The 11,593-nt window shown below is 40.7% G+C and overlaps 1 protein-coding gene across 3 annotated transcripts in view; it reads left to right on the top strand.

Annotated features, from left to right (window-relative positions):
• Positions 1–2,523: 2,523 nt before the first annotated feature.
• Positions 2,524–11,593, top strand: part of NR1H4 (nuclear receptor subfamily 1 group H member 4) — a 76,085-nt gene continuing 67,015 nt past the window's right edge. Inside the window, exons 1-2 of one of the 3 annotated variants that reach the window (XM_027855848.1) lie at positions 2,524–2,705; positions 4,631–4,763. Coding sequence is in view for 2 of the 3 variants with exons in the window: in XM_027855843.1 (XP_027711644.1) it covers positions 2,678–2,705 (28 nt within the window). In the remaining variant the exon portion in view is untranslated. The remainder of the gene's footprint in view (positions 2,706–4,630; positions 4,764–11,593) is intronic. The other 2 variants (XM_027855843.1, XM_027855844.1) reach the window with 2 other exon arrangements.

Genomic DNA, 11,593 nt, shown 5'->3' with positions numbered 1-11,593 from the left:
AATTGACAACAAGGTCTACAAGTCTCACCCTACACCATTGTAAAATCACCATCATCATCATTATCATCATTATCACCATTATTATAACAACAATAATAATAAATGTTAACATTTCTATAGCTCGTATTATGTGCCTAGTTTACTGAGCCTGGAGTCAGGAAGACTGCTCTTAATGAATTCAAATCTGGCCCCAGACATTTACTAGCTGTGTGACCCTGGGCAAGTCACTTCACCCTGTTTGCCTCAGTTTCCTCCTTTGTAAAATGTCAAGAAAACCCCAAATGGGGTCACATAGACTTGGACACAACTGAAAAACAGCTAACTATCTGACAATGTGTCTGGCACTGTGCTAAGCATTTTTAAACTATTATCTTATTTGATCCTTACTCCAACTCTTAGAAATAGGTCTTACCTACCAAAGTCATCATGGAGTTGAAGAAAAACACTGGAATTATTAAGCCCTGCATGCCTGTCCTCCCTTAAAAGGAGGCTCAAGATCTCGGTGTACCATCAGCCAAACTTCAAACCACATAGATGAGACAGGGGTGGGGTGGGGGGTAGAAGGAAAACATACAGGGAAGAACATGAAAACTCTCTGATTACCAGCTGAAAAACATGCAATATGGTGCCTTGTTGACAGAACTGAGATTGTTCAGGGCATGAGGATTTAGAACTAGGGCTTTTTAGAGCTGGACAGACCCTTGGAAGTCATCCAATCTCAGACCTTCACCTGACAGATGAGGAAGTCACATTTCATGTTTGTCAGCTATTCAGTTGTTTTTCAGTTGTGTCTGACTCTCCATAACCCCATTTGGAGTTTTCTTGGTAAAGATACTGGAGAGGTTTGCCATTTCCTTCTCCAGCTCATTTGACAGATGAGGAAACTGAGGTAAACAGAGGTAAGTGACTTGCCTAGGGTCATACAGCTAGTAAATGTCTGGGACCGGATTTGAGCTCAGGAAGATGAGTCTTCCTGACTCCAGGCCCAGTGTACTAGGCACATAATATGTGCTATAGAAATGTTAGTACTTATTATTATTGTTGTTATAATAATAAATAATAATAATAATAATAATAATAGCATTGGTGTAAGGTGTAGCTCATGATTTGAACTCATCGTGTCCCTCATGGAAGAAACTCCCATTACTAGTGCAGATGAACACCAGCTTTATACCCTTCAGTCTCAGAGTTGCTTGAGCCCCTGAGAGGTACAACAATAGGGTCACATGTAACCCAGGCTGGGACCTGAACCTAGGAATTCTGCCCTCTGAGGCCAGCTTTCTATCCACTGGACCATGTTATCTCACCCACCTCATGACTAACAGAAAAAGAAATTTAATATTCTCAAACAGATCACAAGATTATAGAATCTTGGATTTAGACCTAGAAGGAATTTTTGAGGCCATCTGATTCAACCCCCTTGTTTGAGGAAAATGAGACCCAAGTCAACAAATAAAGGCAACAAGTATTTATTAAGTCTCTGAGGAACCTGAGGCCTTGAGGCCACGTGTGGCACTCTAGGTCCTCAAGTGCAGCCCTTTGACTGAATTCAGACACATGTAGCCTCGAGACCGCAGTTCCCCACCCTTGTACTAGACAATGAGCTAAGTGCCAGAATTCAGAGATAGGAAGCTGGAAGGAACCTTTCAGACCACCTCATCCCATCCTCTCATTTTACAGATTAGGAAACTGAGGTCCAGAGAGGTTAAGTGATTTGCTGAAAATCCCATAAGTTGTAAGAAACAGAGACAGGATTGGAACCCAGGTCCTCTGCCTCCAAATCCATTGGTTTTGGATTTTTCTCCCCATTACTCAAGTGCTGATGTCAAGGAAATGGTGTTGACTAAATTAAACTGATATGTATAGTATCAAGAATGCATTTGAAAGTAAGGATTTGATAAGACCTGTTCTTCCTCATCTCTCCTTTCCCTCCACTAACACATACACATACAATTTCCTTTTTCTCCCTCCTCTTCCTCTCTCTCTCTCTCTTTCTCTCTCTTTCTCCTCCTTTCCTTCCCTCCCTCCCCCACTCTCTTCCTGTCTCTTTTTCGTTCTTCTTTCCTTCCCTTCCTCTCTTTTTCCCCCTCTCTCTTTTTCTCCCCTTCTCCCCCCTCTTTCTCTTCTTTTTCCTCTTCTCTTTCCTCTGTGTCTCTCTCTCTCCCTTCCTCCTTCTTCCCTACACCTTCTCCTTCCTCCTCCCCCTCAAGAAACTCTGAATAGACCTCTAATTCTTCTCCTGGTACAAGCTATCACCCCTTCCTATTTTGTTATCGAAAGCATACTTTTTTTTTTTTAAAAAAGGCATCTTATATCTTCTGCGAGGTTTACTCCAAGGTGTGCTAGGGTGAGGATCTTGTCCAGTTAGGGTCCCAGGGAATATCCCAGGGCTATACTTTGACCATCTTTCCTCTGTTTACTAAGGCTCCAAGCCTTCAAATTTCTGTTTAGATAACGTAGCCAGGGAAGACTTGTTAATGACTAATCTGTGTCCATTGAGGCAGCAAGCCAAAGAAGAAACAAGGCTGGGCCAGAAGGCAACATGTTATCATTCAAACTTTCACTTAAAAAAATCTCCCACCGCATACAAGAAAACATCACACATCTCATGGGCTTGTAGGAAATCACTGGGATTTAGCTAGAAGGCTTGAACACAGCTGTCCTCTGTGTACCTTGAATGACAGGACTCTGGCCAAAGACTACAAGTAAGTAATTTACCCAAGCTGGGGGAGAGGGAGGATGTTATTTCCGGATAATGGAGAAGAAAGTTGCGGATGGTTTTTTCTTGCTTATGAGGTGGTTGGTTCAACGATGTCAAAAAACAACAACAACAGCAACTTTAAATCACAATTTCTAAACCTTTTGTATGTGTCAGTGTGTCATGGGTCCCTTTGGCACCCTGGTGAAGCTTCTAGATCCCTTCTCAGCATAATGTTTTTAAATGCATAAAATAAAATATAGATGATTGCAAAGAAAATCCATCATGTTGAAAAAGAATTCTTAAAGTATATTTTTTAAAGTTCCCAAACTCCAGATTAAGAATCCCTGCTTTAAATGGCCATAAGTCCTAAGGGAACTGAGAAGTCCCCAAATATAACCAACCACAGCTTACTTGGAGGAAAAATGATTTTTGAGTCTATTTTAATCATATGATATCTCTCTTGATGGGACATGGTCAAGGAAGCAAGTTTGGGGAATGATGCTATGCCTTCAACTGACTTTGTTCACTGCCCTTGAAGTCTATATGAGTTCTTTTTAATTATACATTTGAAATGATGTTAAAATAGTGTCCACACAAAATTATAAATATATTAAATAAAGCAAAATGGTTAAGTAAATAGCATTTATTTGTGTAATGGAACACTGTAACAAACAAAGTGGATGAGTTTGAGGAACATGAAGACATTTGGAGAGACCCTTATTTATTTCTCTTAATAGTATTTTATTTTTTCCAATTACATGTAAAAATAGTTTTCCACGTTCACTTTCATAAGATTTTGAGTTCCAACTTTTTTTCTCCCTCCCTCCCTTCAATCTCACCTCCCCAAGATGGCAAGCCATCTGATATAGGCTATACATGTACAATCAAATTAAACATATTTCCACATTAGTCATGTTGTGAAAGAAGAATTAGAATGGACAGCTCCTTATGAAAGGAAGGGTGGTATTGTGGGAAGGGTACTAATAATAGTCAGAGAATATAGGTAAAAATCCTGGTCCTGTAGCTCACTACTCATCTGATCACCTTCTATTTGGGTAATTCACTTTAGAATTCTCTGGTCTTCATAGGATCATGGATTTAGAGATGGAAGGGACCCTGGTGGAGATCATCTTGGCCAACTCCCTACAGAAACTGTAGCCTGGGGAAGCTAAACAATTTGCCAGGTTACATAGGCAGGATTTGAACTCACATCCTTTGACTCCTTAGTCAGTTTCCTCATCTGTAAAATGAAAAGGTTCGACTTGATAATCAATCAGCCAATAAACATTTGTTAAGTGGCTACCATGTACCCAAGACTGTGCTAAGCCCTGGACATACAAAGAAAGGCAAAATACTGTCCCTGATCTTAAGGAGTTCATAGTCTAATGACAGAGACATGTACAAAATGAATATCTAGTCAATAGGCAAAAAGCATTTATTAAATGCCCACTATGTGCCAGGCACTATCCTAAGCCTTGAGGATACAAAAAAAGGTAAAAGTTCATCCCTGACCTCAAGGAGCCCAGAATTTAACCGAGGAGACCACATGTAAATAACTATGTATAGACAAGTTATCTACAGGATAAATTGGATATAATCAATAGAGGGAAGGTACTAGAATTAAGGGAGATAGGCATAACCTCAAGTTTTAAAGTGGTAATCCTGTGAGCTACGTAATACAAAATGGAAAAGAAAATAATTAGCCAGAACTAGACGAGATCTTTCAGTGTCTAGGACCACAAGGGAAGAAAACCGAGTAGAAATGAATGGATGAAGAGAGAACATTAATGGAGAATTACAAGGAGTGTCTGAAGGTTGTTATGACATTTTAGGCATTCAATTTCATTTGTTTAAATGTAAATAATTGCAAAGTTTAATTGATTGCATCCATATGATATTGGTACTTTTGATGTGGCATTGCTGCCCTAGAAATGTCAAGGGACAAGAAAAGCCTGGCAGTATACCTTTGGAAAGATATGGACAAGAATTGTACAGGATGGACAGACAGGCATCAAAGGAAGGGAGTCTGTGCAAGTCTGTGAGGTCACACATTCATTCAAAGGTATTTGAAAGATATGCTTAATATTATGTTCATAGTAAATAATTTTTAAAAAATTTTGGGGGGTAAGAAAATGAGCTCATTTTTGTTTGTTTTCATTGTAATCTCCATAGCTTTGCATTTCTGGAATGTGAGATGGAGCCCTTAAAAGAAATAGTTTGTGGTTTTATTTTTGGAACCTAGAAATGTGGGCTTTAATCTGCCCTCAGACTAGCTGTATGACCTCAGGCAAATCACTTAGGTTTCCTATTCTGTAAATGGAGACAATAATGCATATGCCACCAAATGCCCAAGCTTGTAATTTTGTAAACCTTAGAGTGCTATAGAGATATGAGCTTTTACTGTCAGTCAGTCGGGCAATAAATATTTATTAAGCACCTTCTATATATTGGACACTGTAAACCACAATTGCCCGCTTGTCTAAACTGCTTAAAGTTATAGATCATAAGCCTATGGGAGCCTAGGCTTAGAGCTGGAAGGCATTTCATTGGTCATTGAATATAACCCCCTCATTTTACGGAGAAGGAAACTGAGGTCCAGAATAGATATACGGTTTGCCCAGGGTCACACAGTTAGTAAATGTCCAAGATGGGGTTGGAAAACAGGTCTTTCTGATTTCAAATCTAGTGCTCCATCCCCTGGGAAATATTCAGCACTTTCCTCATAACAACCCTATAAGGTAGGGAGTATATGTAGGTGCAACTCACGCTCAGTGGACATATCAGGCACTGTTTTATTATTAAAATTATCCACCACTAGAAACCAAAGCCATTCCCAGAGGAGGCATGGCAAGGCTGCTCAATGTTCTGCCCCGAGTAATGTGGAGATCATGAGAATGACTAGGATGACTTTTTCTTGGTGGAGTTTTTATTAAGGAGTGGGAGTGAGGAGTGGTGACTGCCCATTGATTGGCTCATTTGTGCTTCCGTGAGATGTGTGGCTAACTTTTGGAATGGTCTCATGGATGCATTTCTAGATACGATACTCCACAGGCAAGGACACTTCCATCTGTTCTTGGGTTGGTTTCTCCTGTCCTTATTGCCCTGCCTTCACACCGACCTACATGAGCCACATTTACTGTTGGAGCAAGCTGGGTGACTGTCAGTGTTGCAACAGGTCTGATGCAACCCAGCAGTCAACTGATGAAACACAGAATCTCAGAATCTTGGGGCTAGAAAGGACTCCTGGGGGTGGAGCCCATGCTATCTGGTTCACTGCAAATATAAACAGGAATTTCCTCTATAACATTCTAGTCAAGGGTCATCCTGCCTCATTAGAAGGCACCATGGATGGAAAACTCACTCTCTGCTGAGGCAGCCCTTCCCACCTTGGACTGCTCAAATCGTTAGGAAGTTTATCATCAGCTCATAGATCTAAGACCTGGAAGGTTCTTAGGTAGAGGTCATCAAATCCAACCCCATCATTTTACAGATGAAGAATCAGGTCCAGGGACGGACTTACCCAAGTTCACACAGCTAGGAAGTGAGACAACTGAGGTTTGAACTTGGGTACCCTGGCTCCAAATGCAGCAAGGACCTCAGAGTTCAACCTCCTAATTTTCCAGATGAGAAAACTGAGAGACCTCAGATAAGACAGGTAGTAAGTATCAGAACTGAGATTCAAACCAGGTTCCTGACTCCAAATGTAGCACGGACCTTAAAAGTCATTTAACCCAACTCCTTTATTTTGCAGATAAGAGAATGGAGGATCAAAAGTAGTTAATCCTTCTAATGAAGGCTGGGGAAGAGGGGGAAGAATCAATCAGAAATGGATGTGATATAATTAGCAAAAATCTTTTAAACTTCTAAAAATCATTACAATGCAATAAATTGCATAAATTGCATAAAAATGCAATTCTTCTAGAACATGGAGGTAGCTCTTCTAGAGAAAGGTGAGAGAAGAAATGAGCTAGTCACGCCTTAAAATACTGTGATTACTTCTGAGGACCAAGTTATTAAGCCAAAGACTAGAGGAAATGGATTCAGTAAATGGTTACTGATGGAAGAAACAAAGGATCCAATGACTTTCAGGACACACATTTTGTTAAAGTGGATAATAACAACAGCAGCAATAACTGGAATTCTCATAACGTTTTCCTGCAGTGAGGGCTGGTGGTACATGTATTATATGCCCATTTCACAGATGGGAGAGGTAAGGTGACTTAGCCAGAATCATATGACTAGCCCAAGGCAGAGTCAACATTATGAGCACAGGACTTTTGATTTCATCCCTCTCCATTCATCTTCCACACAGCTACCAACGTAATCTACCTAAGGCACAGATCAGCTCACTCCTCTCCTTAAAAAATCTAGAGTGCTCATTAGCCCTTGAATCAAATAATTAATTAAATAAATAAAATGCATGTACAAACAAATATAAAAATAAATTAAAATGAATAAATAAATAATGGAATACAAAAGCCTCAGCCCGACATTTCAGGTCCTCTGCAACCTGTTCCCAAAGTGCCTTCCTGGATTTATTTCACACCACCCCCCTCTTGTGTTGTGTGTTCCCCCAAACTGGCCTACTAACCATTCCTACAGAAGAGATCATGTGATGCATGGAATTTACTCCATCCCCCTCTCCAATGAGAAACAGAGTCATAGATTTAGAATCAAAGAATTGCTACTGATGACCCGAGTAACCTTGGGCAAACCACTTCAACTCTTCTGGCCTGGGTTAACTAATTTGTAAAATGGAGTGGTGGAATAAATGCTCCCTAAAATCCTTACCTTAGAGGAGGCTAGGTGGCACAGTGGATAGAATTATGGGCCTGGAATCAGGAAAGACCTGAGTTCAAATCGAGCTCAGAAAACTAGGAGCTGTCTGACCCTTCGTAAGTCACTTAAATACTGTCTCATTTTCTTCAACTGTTAAATAGAGATGATACAAGCCATTATCTCCCATGATTAGTGTGAGGATTGAATGAGCTAATATTTGTAAGGCGCTTAGCTCAGTGCCTTGCACACAGTAGGTATCTAATAAATGCTTGCTCCCTTCCAGCTCTATTTCTGTGATCTGATGATCATTTCCACCTTTCAAAATCATTCAAGGCCCAGCTCAAGTTTCACCTTCCTTGGTGCAGCCTTCTTCCCTGATATCCCCGGTGAGAAGTAGATTTTCCTCCCTCAGATTTTCCTATAAAAAACAGGTTTGATCTCCATTTGTTGTAATCAAACACTACAGAGATGTATCTGATTATAGGTTGTATCTGTCAATCAAATTTAAAGAAAGCATTTTGCAATTAAAGTAATAAATGATGATGATGATGATGATAGCATTTATATAGCATTTGAAGGTTTGCAAAGTGCTTTACAAATATTATCTCATTTTATCCTCATAACAGCCCTGGGAGGAAAGTGCTAATATTTTCCCTGTTTTATAGATGAAGAAACTGAGGCAGGCACAGGTTAAGTTACCTGCTCAGGGTAACAACTAATAAGTGTCTAAGGCTAGATTTGCACTCAGGTCTTCTTGATTCTGGGTCTAGCATTCTATCCATTGTGCCACCAAGGTACCAAAATGATTTATGTCACTTAAATTGATGATTTATATAAAATTTAAATATATACTTATGTGTATAATACATCTTCCCATTCCTCTCTGCTTTCTGGTTTCCCTGGATTCTTTTTTTTTTCTTAAGGGAGTAGGAATGAGATCCCTTGTAGAGAACCTCCCCAAAATAAGCATGGCAGCACTAGTCGGAAGCCTAGGAGTCTTTTCCTTGTCTTGCCCGCTGCTAATACTTTCACTTTGAGATTCCTTTCCATTTATACTATGTATCTTGGATATCTGTATTCACTGTATAACAGTGAAATCACAGTCTTGGAACACCACAGCATGGGATTTGGGGCTTGAAGGAATCCTAGGAATTATTTCATCCAATCTCTTCATTTTACAAATGAAAAAATGGAGACAGAAAAGTGAAATGATTTACACAAGTTATATAGGTAGCAAGAGCTAAAGACAGGATCTCAGGGCCTCTGAGAGGCAGAGTGGCAAAGAATTGCAATCAAAAAGACCTGAGTTCAAATCCCAGCTGTGTGTGTGGATGGGTTACTTCTCCCTGGGTCTTAGTTTTCTCTTTGTAAAATAAGGAATCTAGGCACTAGATAATGCCTAAGGTCCCTTCCAGCCCCTAATTCTACGACCCTGCAAAAAGTATTAGACTTGAAATCAGCAGATCTAGATAAAAGTGTCAGATTCCCTCACTTAGTAGCTGTGGGACATTGGACAAATGGTATAACTCCTGGGATCCTTAGAATGATGTAATGGAAAGAACTCTGCATTTGGGGTCAAGTTGAATCCCAGTTTTTCTATTGACCTTGGATAAATCATTTGACCTCTGGGGGGGGGGTCTCAGTTTCCTCATCTATAAAATGGTAGAGTTGGACTGAATGACCTTCAGTGTCCATACAGGGTCCAAATCCAGCACATCCCATACAGCCTGTGAAAAGGTAAGAGATAGAGGGTCATTTATGAGAAATAGTGCACAGCCCAGTATCGCTTGAACTCAGAATATATAAAAGGCATTGATAGGAAACAAGACTGAAAAGGTAGATGGGGGGTCAGATTGTGGAGGGCTTTAAATGCCAGTCTAAGAAATTTGTTTCTCACCATGGAATCACGGAAGATTTTTGAATGGGGTGTGGCTTGCGAGATATGGTCAGATCTGTTTCAGGAATACCTGCTTGGCCTCTCTGTGGATCATGGATTGGAGAAAAGATTGGGGGGCAGCCAAAACACTTCTTAGGCTATTGTCTAGACCAGAAGTGGAGAATCTCCACATCAAAAATGGTCCCTAGATCCTGGATGTTTTCCTCTGTGTTTATAACAGTTTGTGGTTGTTAGTACATTCTATCTGGGGTCCCTTGTTCTTGGTATATGACTGGCTTACCTCCATTCCCATTGATTGTTTTCTGTATGATAACTTAATGCTGGGATTATAGATTTAGAGCTGGGAGGGACCTCATAGGACACTGAGTCCAATATCCTCATTTTATAAATAAGGAAACTGAGGCCCAGGGGATGAAATAACTCCCAAAGATCAAACAGGTAGTAAATATCAGAGGTGGGATTTGAACCCAAATTCTTGACTAGTGATAGTCAAGTGCCAGCTGCTGCCCTGTCCTCTGTATCGTATTAATAGAGAGGTGAGTTGAATGACTCTGGGAAAATCTCATAAATGAGAAAAAAAAGGTTATTTGTTTGTAGTCAGATAATAGACCTGGTTCCTGGAAGTTTGGACTTCAATTTCCTGGCCATTGCTTCTTCTATATTTGTACACTGCATGTTCCAAGAACTTTTGGGTCATTTGAAGGTCCGTGTATCCCCTAGCGGGATAGTCTGGTTTGAGAAATAGACAGTGCATCTTAGAGGTTAGGCAATGTGGCACCATGGACAGAAGCCTGGGCTTGGAGCTGAGGAAGTCCTGACCTCTGGCACTGACTAGCTGTGTGCACTTATTGAGTCACTTAACCCCTTTGGGAGTTGGGCTACTCCCTAGGACTGACCTATGGAGTAAAATAATGGATGGTAAACAAATTCTAAAGCCACTGGACTTGGGTTCAAATCTTTGCTATAACTTCACTGGGTTTCTGTTTCCTCATCTGTAAAGGGAGGGAATTGGACCAGGTTAACGCTATGGGCCTCAGTTTCCTCATCTGTCTCATTTAGATGGTCTTGGAGGTCTAAATGCCAGCTATTTTTCCTATTATTAGGATCATAGGGACACACATAGAGAGCAAAGAGGGACAAAACCCTTCACTATGAAGAAACTGAGTGCTCAAGGTCCCAAAGTAGTTAGGGGCAGAATGAAGATTTGAGCTCAGGTCCTCTGATGACAAATGCAGAACTCTGCTCTGTCTCTCTAAAGCCTAGGCTAGCCTATAAAGGGAACGGGATGAAACTTGCAATTTCATTGGTGTAGGGAACTCCCGAAAGAGGACACCCCCTCTACTAATGCAGGTTGCCACCTTCCCAGCAGCCTACAGTTTTAGAGAGTTGCTCCAAACCCCAAGAGAAGAGGTGAATTGCCCAGAGCTCCATAGCTAGTACTCCTCAAAAGCAAGACCTCAACTCTTGGGTTGAAGTGATGAATGCTCTTGATGTAAGCTCTTGGGGGCAAGGACCCCCTCACTTTGATCTTTCTATTGCAGGTGTCTAGCACAGAACCTGGCACACCGGAGGTGCTTAATAAATGCTTGTCGAATTGGAGTGAATTGAATTGAATTATTTCCCCACTGCCTCCTTGAATATGAGGAAGATCTCAAAATGGGATCGAAGTATGGGAAATTTGGATGAAACAAGCAATATTTCCTTTATGCGCCAAGTAGGCTGTGGATTTTAAGTTACAGTGAAGGAATTTGGGGGAGATAATCAGAAACCATTTCCTGGCTCTTTGGATTCTCAGACCCTATAATACATTATCAAGGGAAGCGGTGGAATTTCCTTTCTCAGAGATAGATGGGAAACTCTTGAAAAAGAACTGCCCAAAGTTTTAGGATCTCCCTCTCTGTCCAGCCTTTTAGCCTTGCGCTCTTGTGTATTTCGAAAAAGGGAAAGGATCTCATGGGCCAATTAGACAGGATATCATCAGGGACAGAGTGATCTCCTCTTGAGCTAATAATGTTGATTTAATTTCCACCTCAGAAAACATGCCAAGTTATTTCAACATATCTTCTGTCATGGAAATGTTAATGCCAAGTGCTCTCGGATACTTGGAACAGTTGAGAAACCACTGAACATTTTAACTTGAAGTCAGCCATCACATAATGGCTAGGGAACCCAGCTTCAGGCAGGAAGATCTGAATGCAAGCATTGCCTCAGATGCC

This window comes from Vombatus ursinus, unplaced genomic scaffold (genome assembly GCF_900497805.2).
Source record: "Vombatus ursinus unplaced genomic scaffold, bare-nosed wombat genome assembly UNPS02011334.1, whole genome shotgun sequence".
Lineage (NCBI taxonomy): Eukaryota > Metazoa > Chordata > Mammalia > Diprotodontia > Vombatidae > Vombatus > Vombatus ursinus.
The sequence above is the reverse complement of the archived record's forward strand: the minus strand, read 5'-3'. Positions and strand labels throughout refer to the sequence as shown.